Genomic DNA, 17,594 nt, shown 5'->3' on the forward strand with positions numbered 1-17,594 from the left:
GCGGAGGCGGCGCGGCAGGAGGCAGCGCTGGCGGCGGCGCGGCGCGCTGAAGTGCTGGTGAGTGTTTTGTGTGCGCGTGGGGGCAGGGTAAACGACACGCGTGGGGGCGCAAATGTGTGTGTGTGTTAAATATTCTTCATGAAACCCCCCTCGCGCCACGCCATGCCAACGCCGACGCCAACGCCGCAGGAGTCGCACGCCGCCGCGGCAGCCGAGGCGGGCCGGGCCGCGGGCGGCGGCGCGGCGCTTCCGGAGATCTCCACGTTTGAGGACTACAAACGCGTTGAGCGTGGCGGCGGCGACAGGGGCGGCGACAGGGGCGGCGGCGGCGAGAAGGGCGGCGACAGGGCCAGCGGCGGCGGCAAGCACCACCACCGCGGGGAGCAGCGGGAGAAGGAGAAGGAGGGCAAGCGCGGCGCTTCAGGTGCGGGAGGGACCGGCGTGCGGGATAGGGCCTGTGGCCGCCTATGCAAGTCTGTGTCTAAACGCTGGCGGGCGGCGCTCCCACCGGCCCACCGCGCGCCCTCTCGCACTTGTGTCATGCACGCGCACACGCGCGCACACACACACACACACACACACACACACACACACACACACACACACACACACACACACACACAACATATACACGCACACACGCGCAATCCTGTGCACTACAAGTATGTGCTGGCGAACGACAACACTGTCCATGTGCTGTATTCGTTCATGTCTGTGCAGGCGCCGACGACCTGGGCGCCATGCGGGCCGAGGTGGAGCAGCACGTCAAGGCACTGCTCAAGGTGGGTGGGAGGGTGGTTGGGGAGGGAGGGTGGGGGAACGAGGGGACCTCTGAAGTTGTGGCGTGAGGTCTTAACCCCCACCCCCCCACGCGCTCTTGCCCCAGCGGTCGTCACTGCGCCTGCTGCGCTTCTCGCTCCCGCGCCCCCACCCCCGCGCACCCGAAATAAACCACCCACGCCGGGCTTGAACGGCCGCTTTCCCGCCTCCGACCCTTCGGCACTTACTACCCTCTTACTACCGTACTCATGTCCTGCAACCTCCCTCCCCTTCTTCCCCTCCCACCACCACCCGCACACAGCGGCACCACAAGTCGGGCGCCATCACCGCCTCCGCCTACCGCCTCATCCTGGACAAGGCCGTGTCCAAGGTGCGCGTGCGCGCATATGCGTGCGCATGTGTCAGGGACAAGGGGTGTCAGCTTTGTACAGCTGGAAAATGGGCTGAGCCCCCGTACGCTTGGGAGCTAATAGGTGTGTAACGCCCCGTCAGAGCCTCCATGCCGCTACGACGCGCAGGCGCATCGGCTAGGGACACTCGGGTTGGGGGCGTGCGGGATTTCCCGCGCCACGCATGCGTGCCTTGCCACGTTCCCAAACACCCCAAGCATTTCTTTCGCCTCCTGCCATACTCAACATCTCCCCGGCGCCCCACGCTCAAAGGGCTAGGCGCGGGGCGGGGGCGACCTCGGGGCTTCTCGGCATTCTGGCGCGTCGGCAGGCATGGCTCGGCAAGTCGCTTGAAACTTTCGATATACTTCCCCGCTTTGCTTGCCGCCAACATAGTTTGCCATAGAGACTGCATATCCGCGGGCACCGGATGCTTTCCTCGCGACCTCGCGAAAGTCAATTGTCCATGGACCGCGAAGGCACTTCTCGCTCCGCCCGAATTTTCCCTGCCACCTATTTACATGCAATAGACATTAACAAATACGAATACGTAGCACTCGCGGTTTGCGCCAGTATGCTATGTTTTACCGACGCACGCACGCACGCACGGACAGGGGTGTTCCTGGGGGGCTTCGCCCCCCCCCTGGAACGCTTCGCTGGGGGGGCTCAGCCCAAAAAGAAGATGCGCGTGCGTGGTGGGACTGGGTATCGGCTGTGTGTTTCAGTGGTTAGTGCGCTTCAGAACAGAGCCAAACCCCTCTACGGGGCGCTACGAGTCAGCCTGGGGACAGGTGTGCCATGCGGGAAGGAGGGAGGGCAAGCAGGACTTGACGAACCACTAACCCATTCCCCAACCGACTCCCAACCACAACGGCCGCCAACCGATCCCAACCGTGTGCCAACCGACCCCAACCGCTGTACCGCGCCCCGTGCTTCTAATTTTGTCATGCCAGCTTGGCTCCCAACCCCCACGCCGTACCGGTACCTGTGCTGCCTCTGCCGCGCAGGTGGGTGAGACGCTGGAGGCGGAGCTGGCGGCGGGCGGCGGCGGCCGCACCCGCCCCGGCGACCTGCTGGGGCCCAAGCGGCGGGAGAAGATCGGGCGGCTTGTGGAGCAGTACGTGGCCAAGATGGGCAGCAGCGGAGGAGCTGGGGGAGGAGGAGGAGGAGGTGGTGGTGGTGGTGGTGGTGGTGGTGGTGGTGGTGGTGGGAGTGGAAGTGGGCGGGAGAAGGGCGCGAGTGGGCCGGCCGCGGGAGTAGAGGCGGGCGCGGCGGCAGGCGGACCGCTGCCCGGCCCGCCGCCACCGCAGCAGCAACAACAGCAGCCGCAGCAGCAACAACAACAACAGCAGTTGCCGCCGCCGCCCATGCAGCAGCAGCAGATGCAGCAGCAGCAGCAGCAGCAGCAACAACAAATGCAGATGCAGATGGCTGCGATGCCGCCGCCGCCGGCAATGATGGCGGCGGCCGCGGCGATGGCAATGAGCATGGGCATTGGCATGGGCATGGGCATTCCCGGCGTAAGCCCGATGGGCATGGGCGGATTGGCAGGGCTGGCACCCATGGGTGCGCCAGGCATGCCATCGATGGGGATGATGCCGCCCGGTCTCGGGTTAGGAGGGACCGCGCCGCCGCCGCCGCCGCCAGGACCGCCGCCGCCGGGACCGCCGCCGAGGCCGCCGCCAGGACCGCCGCCGGGAGCGCCGCCGCCAGGGCCGCCGCCGGGACCGCCGCCGCCACCGCCGCCGCCGGGTCCGCCGGGGCTGGGGTGAGCGTGTCATCGGCGGCATGTGACATGGCGATGGCGGGGTGCAGGGGTCACATTTGGAAGGGGCGACTGGTAGTGGCTTGCCAAGCAGGGGCTCGGCGTGGAGAGGGCGGTGCGGGGCTTTGGGATCTTGGTGGCTGGTGTGGGCTGACGCGTTTGGCAGTGCGTGGCTGCGCGCCCCTGTGCCTGCGCATCGCGCCTTTGGTCTGTACTGGGCTGGACTCGACTGGACTGGTCTGGACTGGATCGGACTGGACTGGTCCGGTCTGGTCACTGATGCCATACTGTGTGGTGTGAGGGTCGCGGCAGCGTGATTGGGTGTGATCGGGGGTTGCAAGGCCGTGAGGTGACAGGAGTGTGTTGCCCTGGGGGGGGCAATGGTCTGGGGGGGCAAGGGCCGCGCGCCGTGACAGCGTGACTGCCTCGCGCTGTGTTTTGAGCCACTTGCTATGCAAGGAGAGCCACAAGTAGGGCATGGTGGTCTAGGGAGGATGCTGCTTTTACACTATGGTCCGTCAGCCCATGCAACATGGAATGCAATATGCTGGCGAGGTCGTTCGAGTGTGGGGCTCCTGTCAATGCTGTATCACGGCACCACGCAGACATACCATACGGCACCACAGCAGTGTGCGGGGCAGTGTGCGGCGGGGCCTGGTGTAAGTGCACCACAGAACTCCGGGCTCTCGTGTTGTCGCGTTCCTCTCCGCAGTCCGCCTCTCTGCCTACCGAGTACCGAAGTACTATCCAGGACGGCAGGACAGGAGGGTGCCCAGCGGCACGGCCGGCACCAGGCACCGGAGTGTGCAGAAACCCTCAGGCCTCAGGCGCTGACTTGACGACGGTGGTGACATACGCGGCGGCAGCAGCAGACGGCAGCAGCGGCAGCGGCACTGGCACTCTTTTCGCTAGGTCAGAGAAGGCCGTTGACCTTCTTGGTGCGGCTACTGAATGGAGGAGTGCGAGGCGTGTGGAGGGTGTGGCACTGCGGCCCTCGGGGCGAAAGGGGCGGGAAGGCGGCCTGCGTGACTGAGCTCGTGTAATCCAGCTCGCCCGGCTGCACTGTCCCAATCTTAGCAAATCAGCTGTATGAAATATTGCTGTTATTGCAGGTGCGGGCACGGGGTGCGGGCCTTGAACCGCGCGAAATACGCCGCCCATATCAGCGTTTGTCAGCCTGTACGGGCTCCAGCCGTTCCACCATTTTTTTGAAGCACTCGCTGGGGCTCATAGAGAGCAACACTAGTACTGAGATTCTGCTCAAGCAACAACAACTTTCGCGGTTTCAAGCCCAGCACTGAACTGAACCCCGACGTCGTTTTCCTAACAGCACACACATGTACCAGCTCTGTCATAAGCATCGCTGACATAAATAGAGCTTTCGTGAAGTTTCCAGCATTTTGCTGCGCTGAGAGCACAAATGCCATTACTGGGCTGCTGCTTTGGTCCTCCGAGGGCCGACCGAGAGGTCCAGCAGCAGCCGCGCCTTGTACCTGTCAACATACAACGGGCGAGTGTGGCCTCGGAACCGAGCCGGAAGCCTCCCACAGAAGTATCGAGCCGAGCGCCGGTTGTGTCAGTCTCGCATGGCGCAGTCTGCATCACCTCGGAAGCGCCTGTTGCTACGAAGGACCCTGAATCACGGCACAGTGAGCAACAAAGGAGGGAAAGCTCTGAGCTCCGAGGGTCGACAACTCGGCCGATTTTGCACCCCGCTATCTCCGAACTTCTCGCGGGGCTGACCTTTTCCAGCAAAATCCTGGGCGCCGGAAGCTTCGGTATTGTCGCTGCAGGTGCGCGCGAGACCAGGGACCGATTTGTCAGCCGCTGTGTTACTCATTTGCGCGCACCCTGTCTCCTGGCCGTCGCTGCCAGCAGCGCTCGCCAGCAATACCCGCCGGAGGCCCAGCGGGTGATACGTTCCAAATAACGAGCCTGGCGATGGGTTTCCGCCTTCGGACCAGCGCAACGCCTGCATGCACAGCGGCTCGAACCACACAGAGGGAACTCCGCGCCTCGTGCATCAGCGCCATGCATCAGTAAAGCGCCATTACGCACACGAACCCTCCCCCTCCCCCCCCCATGTAACCCGCCACCCCCAACCCCAACGCCCCGAAACCAAACCAAACCCCCCTTGCAGGCCAGCTGGAGGGTGTGGGGCCGGTCGCGGTCAAGGTGCTGCTGAATGACTCGACCCGCCAGGGCAGCAAGGCAGCGGCGCAGGTGGGCGGCATTGGGCGTTGGGGGGGCGCGACTGTTGCGACTTTGTGACCGTGCGGCCGTGGTCGTGTGGGGATCGGAGCTGATGCCGGGTACGAGTGTACTTTAGGTGTACATTAGGATTAGGTGTACTTTAGGATTAGGTGTACAATAGGATTAGGCACGTGAGGATTAGGCTGTGCCGTATTGATAACGTCCCATAGCCCAGGGCCGGGTCGCGCTGTGGTGTCTGGGTGCTGAGCGGTGGCGTGTCCGCCTCCTCCTCACATGTGGAGGTGGCGTGTCTGCCTCGCCCGCTTGCGCCACCCGTCCACCGCTTACGCTCAGCCGCACCCCCTGCTGGTGGCTGCTGATTGCTGCAACTCGACACTGCCATGTGTTTCAGCCTGCTGGTATGATACAGCCACGCAGCCAGGGCCGGGGCGGTTGGCGTCCGGCCCCTCTGCCCCGGCCGCTTCAAAGTCGTCTCCCACTCCTGCCAAAGTTGCACACGACGCACACGACGCAGGAGGCCAAGCTCGCGCCCGGCCTCACCCACCCGCACGTTATCAAGGTATGTGCCGCCTTGCGGCGTGATCCCCGCGTGATGTACCCCTCGCAACTGCTCCTCCCACTCGTCCACACGCCACCCCACCCCTCACGAATCCTCCCCGCCTTTCTCCTTCTACAGACCTACTCCACACGAACCGCCGCCCTGACAGCCGACCTGTTCGACGCCCTGGAGTCCCACCGCGCCGCCACCCTGCAGCAAGCAGCACGCCGCACAGCCGCCGCCGCCGCCGCCGCCGCGGCCGCAGCCGCTGCCGCCGCCGGGGGCGGCGGCGCCGCTGTTGCGCCTGTCCCGGCGGCGGCACCCAAGCTGCTGTACGGCTCTGTGGGTCCGAACCCGGCCCCTCAGGTGCTGGCCATGGCCCTTCAGCTGGAGGCGGCGGTGGAGGCGGCCAAGGAGCGGCTGCAGCGGTGGGAGGTGCAAGCGCAGCAGCAGGAGCAGGAGCAGCATGTGGAGAAGGGGAAGCAGCAGGGGCACAAGGCGCGGGGCCCCAGCAGGCGGCGGCTGCCGCCGCGCAAGCTGCGCTTCTGCAGCGCCGCCGCCGCCGCCTCTGCGGATGCTACTGCCGCCGCTGGCGGCGGCGCCGGCGGCGTGTGCTGCGCCGACTGCAATGGGCACCCCTGTCCACGCCACCACGCCGCCTGCGCCTGCCCGGGCTGCCTTGCCGCGGGGGCAGTAGCAGGGCTCCCGGGCGGTAGGGAGACGCAGCAGGAGCTGCTGCTACAGCCACTGGAGACTGGAGGTCCGGGCGGTGCTACAGCCGCCGCCGCCGCCTCAGGCTCGGCCTCGGTGCAGCCGGCGGCGGCGCTGCACGAGTTGCTGTGGCGTCTGGGGGCGGAGGTGGGGCAGGAGGCGACGGTGGTGGTGATGGAGGTGGCGGAGAAGGGCACGCTGTCGCGGGCGCTGGCGCGTGGCATCTTCGCGCCGAGCGAGCGGTGGAGGTGCGTGCGCGTGTGCGTGCATGCGTGCTTGTGTTCGTATCTTTCTATTGTGCAAGCCCCATAATGCACTCTCCAGTCCAGTCCCTTCACGCACCCCCACCGCCCCCAACCTCTTCCCCACTCCTCAACCCCCTATGCCCCTCCCATCCTCCCTCCCTCCCATCCTTTCTCCTCCCTCCCATCCTATCTCCCTCCCTCCCTCCACCCTCCCTCTCATCCTCCCATCCCCCCACCCTCCCATCTCCCCCGCACAGCCTGCGTGTGGCCCGGCGCGCGCTGGTGCGCACGCTGGCCGAGGTGGCGCGGGCGCTGCTGCACCTGCACTCACGGGGGCTGGTGCACGGCGACCTCAAGGTGGGGGGAGAGATGGGGAGAAAATGTTAAATACCAGCCCAAACTAAACCAAACCAAGTTAAACTAGCAGAGCACAGGCAGAGGCGTTAGTTGCAAGCGATAATACGTATGGGAGGGGTTCGAGGCGTCGTGGAGCAGCAGGGTGAGCGGCGCTGGGGGGGAGGGAGCCCGGTGGGCGGGCGCGTGGGGCAGGTATAAAGTAGGGTGCGTAGGATGGTAGGGCGCGGGTGGGGCAACTCGCCCACGGTCCTGTGTATTTTACCGAACAAACGCACACGCACACAAGTTATCGAATGGTTTTTCTGGTATGCCAGGCCATTACCCACTGGCCCCATCTCCACTACCCCACCTCCATTCATGCCACCCCCCCCCCCCACACACACACACACACACGCACACGCAGCCCGCCAACGTGCTCCTCAAGTCCTCACGAGATGACCGCCGCGGCTTCACAGCCAAGGTACGGCATTGCGCGGCCGGTGGCGCCTGTACTGCTGGCTGACTGGCTGTGTGTGTAGGTGTATCTGGGATGGGCATCAACCAACCCCGCCTATGCCGCCCTCCATCGCCTCCCTGCTCGCTGCGTGACCGCTGACTCTCCATGACCCCCACCCTTCAAGTCTGTGACTCAATCATGCTGTTTGTCATGCACGGCTGCGCCTTCCCCCCATCCCCCCATCATGCTTGTAATTTAATCACTCCGTTCTTCCCATGAACGGCTACCCACCCCATCCCACCCTGCGCACCCCTACGCCTGCTGTCTACTTCGCTACACTTCTCTGTACCAATCCTTGCACACACCCCCTCCTTCCCCCTGTCCCGCCGCCCCCCCAGGTGTGTGACTTTGGTCTGACGCACGTGCTGCCGCCCGGCGCCGCCAGCCTGGACACCAGCCGCTGGGGCACGCCGCTGTACGCCTCGCCCGAGGCCATGACCGGACACGTGGGCCTGGCGTCGGACGGTGAGGGCGGGGGCGGGGAGGGGGGCCGGTGTGGGTGTTACGGCACTGGGGGTAAGGCACTTGGGGCTGGAGGCGTGCCCCCCCGGGCTGAGGGCTGGAGGCGTGTGTGTGTGTGTGTGTGTGTGTGTTAAAAAAACGAAACGAAAGCCCGCCCAGACGACGCCGGAGTTACTTACCGATACCCACCATGTGTGTGTGTGTGTGTGTGTGTGTGTGTGTGTGTGTGTGTGTGTGTGTGTGTGTGTGTGTGTGTGTGTGTGTGTGTGTGTGTGTGCATGTGCATGTGCATATACCGTACCGTAATCTTGCCGCAGCCCCGTATCTGAACATGGCTTGCGTCCGTGCGCCACGCCCGCCTGCCGTGCGCCTCTCCTCCTTACCTTCCTTTACCCCTTATCTCCCGCCTCTCTGCGCCCCCCTCCTCCACGCCTGCCCCCCGCCCCGCCTGTGCTCCGCTCGTTTTAATTGGTTTGGTTTAGTTTGGGCTGGACTTTACAACCCCCCCCCCGCCCACCCCACCCCAGTGTGGAGCTTCGGCGTGATGCTGTGTGAGGCGCTCACACGGCAGCGGCCCTATGGAGGGAACTTCGAGCCAGGTGCGTGCGCGCGTTACAGGTTCGCTGTCGTCTACTCACGAGGCCAACCTCCTACACAGACACACATACACACACACACACCTAACTCTGCTTGCTGTATACCCCGCTGTGTCTTGCGTCCCCCTTCTCTTCCCCAATCACGCCGCCCCTGCCCCACCCACCCACCCACCCACCCACCCACCCTCCCCCGATCCCCCAGCCCGCCTGGTCCTGGGTGTGCTGGACGGCTCCCTGCAGTTGGGCTGGCCGCAGCCGCCGCCCGGCGCCCCGCCGCCCCCAGACCTGTTGGCGCTGCACCGCCGCCGCGTGGCACGGCAGCAGGCGCGGCGGCAGGCGCGGCAGCACCAGGCGCTGCTGGCGGCGCAGGAGGCGCAGATCCAGTGCGACATGCAGCAGGTGCTGCTGATGCAGCAGCAGCAGCTGCAGCAGCAGCAGCAACAGCAGCAGCAGCAGCAGCAGCAGCAGCAGGCGGGCGGCAGTGCGCACTGCACGCCGGGCACGCCGCCGGGTACCAGCATGGGCGGCGGCGCCGCCGCCGCCGCCGCCGCCGCCGCGCCGTCGCTTCTGGCGGCGCCGGCGCTGACGCCGGCCTCCGCCGCCGCCTTCCTGACCCGCGGCGGCACACGGCGCATGGACAGTGGCACCTTCAACCCCGCTCCCACAGACGGCTGGCCCGCGCCCGTGGCTGTAGCCGCCGGCGGCGCTGCTACTGCCGTCGCCGCCGCGGCGGCGGCGGCGCCGCCGCCGCCGCCACCCGCCGCCACAAGCTCGCTCCGCGCCGGTCCCAGCCGTGCCGCACTGTTCGGGCGCGGGGTTACGTCCGGCACCACTGACATGCTCACGACGTTGGGCACGCCACGCGGCGGCGGCGGTACTGGCGGCGGGGGCGGCATGCGCTACCTGCTGACAACCGCCCAGACCACCCTGGGCACCATCTACTCCACACTCGACACCTTGCCAAACGCCGGCGACCTATTCCCTGACGAAGCCACCACCCCAGGTGCCACTGCCGCCGCGGCGGCGGCTGCAGCTGCCGCTGCGACAGCCGCTGCTACAGCCGCTGCGGCGGCCGCCGCCGCCGCGGGCTGCGAGGAGGATGAGGCTGAGGAGCAGGAGGAGGAGGAGGCGTTCCTCGCGGCGGCGGCGGCCACCGCTCCGGACGCGGACCCTGTGCTGGTCAGTCTGGTGGCTCTGGGGCGACGCTGCACCGCTCGCGACCCCAAAGCCCGGCCCTGCTTCGCCGAGATCTTGGGAGACCTGGTCGACATCGAGAGCATCCTCCGGATGGCCCGCCCCGCTGCGGCTACTGCCGCTCCTACTGCCGCTGCTCCTGCCGCTGCTACCGCGACTGCTGCCACTGCCACGACTGCCGCTACTGCCGCTACTGCCGCTACTGCTGCCACTGCGGCCGCAGCTGCTGCCACTACCGCCGCTGAGACGGCCGCTGCGGTTGCCGCTGCTGCGGCTGCGGCTGCGGCTGCGGCTGCCGATGCCGCTGCTGCTGCAGCGGTGGCTGAGGCCGAGGCTGAGGCGGCGGCGACGGCAGCGGCTGAGGCGGCGGCGGCGGCGGCGGCGGCGAAAGCTGCTCCTGCTCGCGGCGCTGCTACAGCAGTGGATGAGGAGGCGGCCGCCCGCAATGCGCGGGTGTTCCAGTGGCTGGACACCGCCGCTGCCATGGAGCCCGAGACGGCGGCGCTGGTTGCGCACACCTGCGCCGTTGATGCGGCGGCGCAGCTGGCGGCGGCCGCTGCCGAGGCCGCCGCAGTGCCGCTGGCGCCGCCGCTGCCGCCGCTGCTGCCGCCACGGCAGCGATCGGCGGGGCCCGCAAGGGCGGGGGCGGCGACAATGCGGTCGTCGGGCAGGCCGCTGAGCGCGGCCGCTGTTGCTACTGCCGAGTCTGCTGCTACTGCTGGGCTGATCCTGCGGCTGCCGCCGGCTGTAGCAGCGGCCCTTGCCGGCATGCCGGGTTTGGATCCAGACTCTGCCTGCTCGCCGCGCCTGCGCCCCACCTCCACGACACCCACCGCACTTCTGACGGGTGCTGGTGGCGGCGTCGGTGGCGGCGTCGGTGGCGAGGAGAAAGCATCGGAGCCGACTGCGGCTGAGGCAAAGGCGGCGGCGGCGGCGGAGGAGGAGGAGGAGGAGGAGGAGGAGGAGGAGGAGGAGGGCGCGATGTCTGCCGCCGAGGCAGGTGCCGAGGTGGAGGAGGGGGCACAGGCGCGAGGCGTAATGCTGCTTGACGCGGCGGCTGTGGCGGAGGGGGAGGAGCAGGAGGGAGAGCAGCCGGCCGCCGTGGCGGCGTCGGCGTCGGCGGCAGCAGTGGTGGCGGCACGCTTTGTCCAGGAAGGCTGCTACTCCTCGGCGCTCCTGCTGCCCACCACACCCGACTGCTCGGAAGCCAACTGCTGCTGCACGGTCGTGACGGGCACGACGGTGCGCACGGGCGCGTCGGGACGTGCCGCCTCCGCCGCCGCCGCCACCGCCGCCGCCGTGGCGGCTGGGTTCGATGCGGTGTCCAGCACTGCCGGTGTGTCCAGCGGCGTGGCCATGAGCGGCGTCGGCATGCTTTGATGCAGCTAGCTGCTTTGACGCGGCTTCTTGCTTTCGGCTTCCATAACATCAACAACGACAAAGACGACGGATTAGAAACATGCTGGCTGTATTGGCACGCGCCGCACACGTGACGCTGAAATGAATTTGCCGTGCGAATGGTCAACAATAAGCAAATAGAAAGCGCGACGTAGCGGCAGCTTGCCCTACCGGTTACTTTTGACATCGGCCACCTAAAACCATTAAGTGGTCGGGGGTACATTGTCTATTGGTGGAGGGAGCTTGGACTGTTTTCGGGCGTGGGCGCGAATGTGGGTGTGGGCATACGATTGAAGAGTGTGCGATTGAAGAGTTGCCGGAAATGCTTCATTGTGACCAGGATTTGGCAATCGGCATGGTAAACAGAAACATTACGACAATGCGTGTGTGTGTGTGTTGAAAACGAAACGAAAGCCCGCCCGTGTGTGTGTGTGTGTGTTTAAGGTTGCACCGCAGCCGTAATTCAGAGAGACTCGCTGGTACAGGTGGTGGTACGCCTAGGGGGTGTGGCGGCATTGCGCGACACCACTTTGATTACCGGCGCGGACGGCGGCGATGGGTTCCCACCACACTCGTCATTAACGGGTGCTTAGGGGCGTGTGTGTATGGCACACGCCCGTGCGTACGGCACTCGCGCACGCACACTTAGTGGCGCGGCGGCGGCAGGCTACATGCGGGTGCGTGTCGCGGGTTGCAGTGGCGCCGGGACGAAGTAAGGGTTGCTGGCGAGGGAGCCTGGAGCTGTGGACGGGATTGAAGTGTATTGCGGCAGGGGCCCTGTGTGCATTCCTGTGTTCTTGATGACGACGCTCCCGGGCGTGTGGCTTTATCTGCTTCGAGGCGGCTTGGCGTATGTCGGCTGCTGACCGACGTCACCTGTGGTGCAGAGCACAAGGAAAGGAAACACTGGCAGGACTTGTTTACGCGATGCAGACTCTGTGGCGGGGAGGGCGGGAATGGACGTGCCTTCGTAGGTCTCCCGGCGAAATGATTGATCAAATTAATTGCTGGCGATGCGAGTTTGCATCAGGAGGTTTAGGGTGCTGCGGCCTTGCCGGCTGGTGGCAATGTACTGGGCACTGCGAGTGCCGTGTGTGTTTGTGCGGTCGGGTCGGGGTTGCTGCTGCTCAGGTGTCACCGCATCTGTCGAGAGCGCCTGGACAACACACGCACATTATTCCTACAGTATGGTCGTTGGGTGGGTGTGAAAGAAATGTGTGTGATCGACGGATCTTGTGTTTCGGGGCGGCGACGAGCCCAAGCATTGGCGAAGAGGGCCGATGGCGGCAAGAGGTGGCTGGTCAGGTCTGGTCTGGTCTGGCCTGGCCTGGCCTGGTCTGGTCCCGCCCACCAGGTGTGGGTTGCTGGCCTGCAGTGCGACCGGCTGCCACACCATGAGGAAACTCGGTGGAATTGTTACACCTGGCACTATGATGGCACAGTCATCAAGGCGAGTGAATGCATCAATACCGTACACGTGTGTGTGGTGGACTGGTGGTGTTTTGTGGTGTTCACAGTGAGGATGCGGCTTCAAGATCGGTGTGCATGCATGTACAGTGGTCAGTGTGTGTGTGTGTGTAGGCACGCGCGCGCGTGTGTAGGCATCTGTATTTGTGTGCGTGGGCGTGTTTGTGCGCGCATGTGCTCAGTGGGTTACGTGCCACGTGGAGTTGGACGCCGGAGGTGGTTTCCCCTGGCTGCCGTGTCAGAGTGTGCGTGAATGGGCACGTGCAGGGGCACGTATGTGCTTGCAGTTTGCGCGTGGAGATGGCTCGCGGCTTTGTCGGGGCTGCGGCCTAAGCAGTACAAGCACCTCGAAACGAATTCATAACTGGTCTCGTTGTAGCGCTGTGCCGTAGTCGGCATGGCGGCAGTAGATGGGTGCCTCAATCAGTGCGGTGCGTGTGTGCGTGTGGGTGGCAGGGATTCATCAGGTCGGAATGCGGCGGAGGCATTGCCGACACGGCCGGTGGGGTGAGGTGAGGTGAGGTGTGGTGTGGTGGCATGGGGTGTGGGAACAGGACCGGCAGTGACCGGCACGTGGTAGGGCACTCAGCTTGGTGTGTGGGTGGTCCGTGTGGGTGCGTCATGCGCCAGCGACAGTTCGTCATTGCTTCTCGGAAAGCGGTGGCGCCTGGGTAAGCTACCTACACACCTAGATGCGTGGAGAACGGGGTCATGAGTCAGGTCATGAGTATTTGAGTGGAGCTTGCTGCTGGCTGCTTCACCCTTCCAAGACCGTCCTACATTTCACTCGTTCGAGTTATTTGTCTTATTACATCGACAAAGAAGCACTGTGTTGATCTATTTAGGAATTGCATAAGGCAGCATAAGGCTGCTATGGATGTTTTGTCTGTTGGTCGATGGCGCAGTGGCGCACTGTGGGAATGCGAGTTTCATTGAAGGGCTCAATTTGAGCCGAGGCTGTAAGGGGCAGGGCCCGATGGCGGTTGCGGAGCTGCCCCCAAAGGCAGCAACCGAAAAGTGTAAATCCAATTCAAACGTACTAACGAAGGAGCTGGACAGAGGAGGCTGAGGAGCCGCCCCAACCGTCTGCGCACGCTAGTCACTAGACGTCACGCACGGCACGCGAACACGCTCAATCCCCCCAACCCAACCCGTATGTCGTCGTATGACGTGGCAGCTGACGGCGGCTTACATTAGCCATGGCCGCGTGCCGTGGAGTACCATACGTCGTCTGCAAAACCGTTGGGGCAATCCGGCATGGAACCCCGTCATGGGAAACCGACACGGAACGACGACATGCCGCCACGCGACGTTACACGCGGTAGGACGGGGCGGCCTTCCGCATCCATCAACTAGCTGCTTGAGCGTGCCAATTAGTCAGCCTGCTTATCAGGCAGCAGCGCTGAGTCGATTAAGAGACATGTTCTAGAAGCTCCATGTAGCGTTGGCCGCAGCACACAGCACCGTACTGGACCCCACGCCCGCCGCCCCCCGCCGCAACAGCACCACCCCCGGGTTTAGCAGCACACCGTGCGCGACCGGCACCGCCGCAGACGCCTCCACCACCCACGTCCCCCCAACAACGCTACTGCTGCTGCTGCTACTGCCACCATCTGCGCCGCCCCCTGCTACAGCCGCCGCCGCCGCCGCCGGCTGTAGCAGCAGCTCTTCGCGCCGGTGGCTGACGCACAGTCCGTAGCTGCGACCCGACTCCTCATCAGGCAACAGCGCCAGCCGCACCCCAGCCCGCCGCTCCCGTAGCCGCCAGCCGCCGCCACTCACGCCACCCGCAGCCTTCCCTCGCGATCCGGGCCGAGGACGAGGCGGCGAGACGCTGACGGGGCCTGCCTCTGCCCACGCACCCAGCGGGCCCTCCTCCCCGGTGTCACTGTCGCCGCCCACGGCGGCGCCGCCGCCGCCCTGATCGCCGGCGCCGGCAACCCGGATCCAGGTTGGCGGCATGAACCCAGATCCAGATTCAGATCCGGATCCGGAGGAGCTGCCGGTGCCGTACCAAGCCGCGACGGTGGCCCTGTCGCCGAGCTGCCAGGCGCCTGCGGGATCCAGATCCGGGTTTTCTTTTTAGGGGTTTGAGAATGTTTGGGATGCAGGGCCCATTAACACGGGGCTTATCAGCAGTGTGCGCGCATAAGCATCTACAACAAGCCTGTGACGCCAACATCGCTTCGCCAAAGTCCTGCCAGCCACCACCAGCAGCAGCAGCAGTAGTGCCGGGCAAAGTCAGCAGGCCACTACACCTCCCACACCCGCACACCGCGCACGGCGCACCCTGTCGACCCTTTGCCCGCGTGCGTTTCATATACACACACATACACACACACACACACACACACACACACACACACACACACACACGGGCACGACCTGACACGGCCCCAGCACTCACCCACGACTCCCCGCTGGGAGCCTCCGCCGCCGCCGCTGCCGCTGCCGCCATCACTTGCGCCGTCGCCGCCGCCGCCGTCGCTCGCACTTGAAAACACACCAGAAAGCGCGACCCGCCGCGAGCGGTGCAGCGACAACTGGCCGCACGTCACCAGGCCACCGCCCGAAGCAGCGCCGGCGCCTGAGCCCCAACCAGCGCCGCCACCAACGCCGCCACCACCGCCACCGCCACCGCAGGAAGCAGCTCCTGCGCCCAGCAGCGCATTGGGCTGCGGCTGCGGCACGAATGCGCCAAAGGCGAGGGACAGATCGCCGGCGGCGGCGGCGGCGGCGGCGCCCAGGCCGCCGGCACGGGTGGCGTCGAGGTCGTGGCCGCGGCGCATGGCTGAGGTCAGGCCGCGAGGAAGGCCTGCAGCAGCTGCGGTGGGCGGTGCCAGGCGCGGCAGGGGTGAGGTTGCGTTCGGGTTTGTGGCAGTCGTGGGCACAGCCACAGAGAGCAAACGCATGACGGCGCGTCTCCTCGCAAAAAAAGCAACCACCCAACCACAGAAACAGGTTTGCAGAAGCACGAACAGGTCTTATGTCCCCATCCGCATCCCACAGCCCCAGCCCCAGCCCCCAGCCCCACCTGCGAACGGGTTGACGTTCCTCGCCACATTCTCCAGCGCCCCCCGCGAAGCCGCCAGCAGCCGCAGCGCCGGGTGCGGGTCTGCCTTCATCACCAACCGCTCAATTACTAAAGACTCCAGGCCGGCGGCGGCGGCGGCGGCGCCGCTGCCGGAGCTGCTTAGTAAGCCCGACGCCAGCGGCGGCGGCGGCGCCAGGCCCATGCCGGCGGTGGCGGCGGCGGCGGCGGTGGCGAGCTGCAGGTGCGCCGTCACGCGCATCGGGTGCGGCCCGGCGGCGGTAGTGGCGGCGCCGCCGCCGCCATCGCCACCGCCGCCCTGCCAGCCGCCAAGCGCATCTATCGCTACGACGCCGTCGGCGGCGGAGGCGGCGCCGCCGCCGCCGGGCCCGGTCGCTGCCTCCTGTGACGTCTGGGAAGTCGAAGGGCCACCCCACATGGACTGAATGCGCAGCCGCAGCGCGGGGGCAGCGGGGTTGCCCACGCCCGCCGCCGCCGCAAGGGCAGGCAGTCTAAGCGCCGCCGGCAGCGGCGGCGGCGCGATGTAGCTGATAGCGCCGACGCTGGCGCCGTCAACCCCAAACTCGTCGCCGCCGTCGCCGGGCTCGGGGGCTGAGGCGGCAAGCAGCAGCGGCATCAACACCGGCGCGTCGACCGTTCCGGACACCTGCAAAGTTGAAAAGCGACAAATGTAAGAAAAAAGCCTCGAACTCACAGGTCTAAATCTCCGTCTCCGTGCCCATGGAGATTGCAATCGGCTGTGGCGGCCATGCCCTGCGCCGTACAAGCTTCCCAGCCGCCTCCACAGCGCCCAGACGTTCCCGTGAACAACACGTGAACAGAACATGCGGCACGGAAACACGGCAAACGCACCGTACCGCCTGTACCGCACTACACACCTGCGCACGGCAACGGAGCCGCAGGTCCGACCCGCCCGCCAGCGCACGTGCGTACGGCGCCACTGCAAAGCCCTCCATGGGTATCACCAAGCCGTCGCCTGCCTCCGCCGCCGCCGCCGCCGCGCCCGCCGCCGCCTCCAGGCCTTCCACCCGCGCGCCCAGCTCCGTGAGTGATGCGAACGCCTCCCGCATGAGGCGTCTGAGGCGGCTGATGGCGTCAGTGGAGGCGGCCCCGTCGGCGATTGGTTCTGAGGAGGAGGAGGAGGAGGACGCAGCGGCAGCGCCGGACAGAGGTGTTGCGGCCGCGGCGGGTGGCGGCGGCGGCGGCGGCGCGGTGGCGCCACGGCTGGCCCTGGCGGCTGGAGGGAAGGAGGCTGCGCCAGAGGCAGCTGCGGCGGGGCTGGCGATGCCGAGGCCGGCTAAGAATGCGGCGGCGCCGACGGCGGTTAGGACCCAGGTCCTAGCGGCGGCGGCGGCAGCCTGGACTCCAAAGCTACCGCTGCCGTCGCTGCCGCTGGGGCCGCCGTCTCCGTCACCGTCTCCGCCTCCATGAGGGCGCCAGCGTCGGGGGCCACCGCCGCCGCCACCGCCACCGCTGCTGCCGCCGCCGCACGCGCGCAGCAGCACCCGACGGCACGAAGCCGCGGGTCCGGTGGAGCTATGTGAAGGGCGTAGCAGCTTAGGGTTGGGCCCAAGGATAGGCCAGAGATGCGTCAGCGATGGACCGTGGCAGGGGACTGGCCCTGCAGGGGCGGCTGGCTTGGCCACGGGGGTGGCGCGGGCCCGTGCACCAGCAGCTGCGGCCGCGCTGCTGGTCCTCATGGAGCTTGCAAAGAGCCTTTTACTTTATAAGGAAGTCACCGACGAGCGCAGATCGATGCACGCTGCACTTGCTCCAAGTTTGGAAGCTGCCCGCGCGAATGTGCACGCCAGCTCAGCCTGCTTTGGCTGCGTTCGGCCGCAAGAAGGTAGGTACGAGAGACATCAAGCGCATGTGTTGAATGCAGCCGTTTGACGAAGAGTTGGCCGGCAGACCGCTGAGTTGAGCACAA

General features: G+C 66.2%; 3 protein-coding genes across 3 annotated transcripts in view; 2 read left to right on the plus strand and 1 right to left on the minus strand.

Moving 5' to 3' along the window:
• Positions 1-3,609, plus strand: part of CHLRE_09g410300v5 (uncharacterized protein) — a 14,642-nt gene extending 11,033 nt beyond the window's left edge. The window contains exons 17-21 of the mRNA XM_043066255.1: positions 1-57; positions 190-424; positions 721-782; positions 1,082-1,150; positions 2,177-3,609. The exon at positions 1-57 is cut by the window's left edge and continues 101 nt beyond it. Coding sequence (XP_042921551.1) covers positions 1-57; positions 190-424; positions 721-782; positions 1,082-1,150; positions 2,177-2,941 — 1,188 coding nt within the window. The 3' untranslated portion in view covers positions 2,942-3,609. The remainder of the gene's footprint in view (positions 58-189; positions 425-720; positions 783-1,081; positions 1,151-2,176) is intronic.
• A 398-nt stretch (positions 3,610-4,007) lies between these two features.
• On the plus strand, positions 4,008-13,647 carry CHLRE_09g410332v5 (uncharacterized protein). Its single transcript, XM_043066256.1, has 9 exons — positions 4,008-4,727; positions 5,075-5,157; positions 5,663-5,707; positions 5,825-6,645; positions 6,900-6,999; positions 7,403-7,459; positions 7,834-7,960; positions 8,485-8,556; positions 8,756-13,647. Exons 4-9 carry the CDS (start codon positions 6,062-6,064, stop codon positions 11,125-11,127), a joined length of 3,312 nt encoding a protein of 1,103 aa, XP_042921552.1. The 5' UTR covers positions 4,008-4,727; positions 5,075-5,157; positions 5,663-5,707; positions 5,825-6,061; the 3' UTR covers positions 11,128-13,647.
• Positions 13,648-13,788: 141 nt separating this feature from the next.
• Positions 13,789-17,567, minus strand: CHLRE_09g410350v5 (uncharacterized protein). Its single transcript, XM_043066257.1, has 4 exons — positions 16,543-17,567; positions 15,647-16,310; positions 15,020-15,436; positions 13,789-14,666 (listed from the first exon to the last, which is right to left on the minus strand). Exons 1-4 carry the CDS (start codon positions 17,362-17,364, stop codon positions 14,038-14,040), a joined length of 2,532 nt encoding a protein of 843 aa, XP_042921553.1. The 5' UTR covers positions 17,365-17,567; the 3' UTR covers positions 13,789-14,037.
• Between the last annotated feature and the right edge of the window lie 27 nt (positions 17,568-17,594).

The sequence above is a fragment of the Chlamydomonas reinhardtii genome, chromosome 9, assembly GCF_000002595.2.
Source record: "Chlamydomonas reinhardtii strain CC-503 cw92 mt+ chromosome 9, whole genome shotgun sequence".
NCBI lineage: Eukaryota > Viridiplantae > Chlorophyta > Chlorophyceae > Chlamydomonadales > Chlamydomonadaceae > Chlamydomonas > Chlamydomonas reinhardtii.

Coding starts and splice junctions, on each gene's coding strand:
- CHLRE_09g410332v5 (XM_043066256.1), top strand. CDS start 6,062: ATGGCCCTTCAGCTGGAGGCGGCGGTGGAGGCGGCCAAGGAGCGGCTG. Junction 6,646..6,899: donor GCGCCGAGCGAGCGGTGGAG/GTGCGTGCGCGT, acceptor TCCCCCGCACAG/CCTGCGTGTGGCCCGGCGCG. Junction 7,460..7,833: donor GCCGCGGCTTCACAGCCAAG/GTACGGCATTGC, acceptor CCGCCCCCCCAG/GTGTGTGACTTTGGTCTGAC.
- CHLRE_09g410350v5 (XM_043066257.1), bottom strand. CDS start 17,364: ATGAGGACCAGCAGCGCGGCCGCAGCTGCTGGTGCACGGGCCCGCGCC. Junction 16,311..16,542: donor GGCTCCGTTGCCGTGCGCAG/GTGTGTAGTGCG, acceptor TCAACTTTGCAG/GTGTCCGGAACGGTCGACGC. Junction 15,437..15,646: donor GAACGTCAACCCGTTCGCAG/GTGGGGCTGGGG, acceptor CGCCCACCGCAG/CTGCTGCAGGCCTTCCTCGC.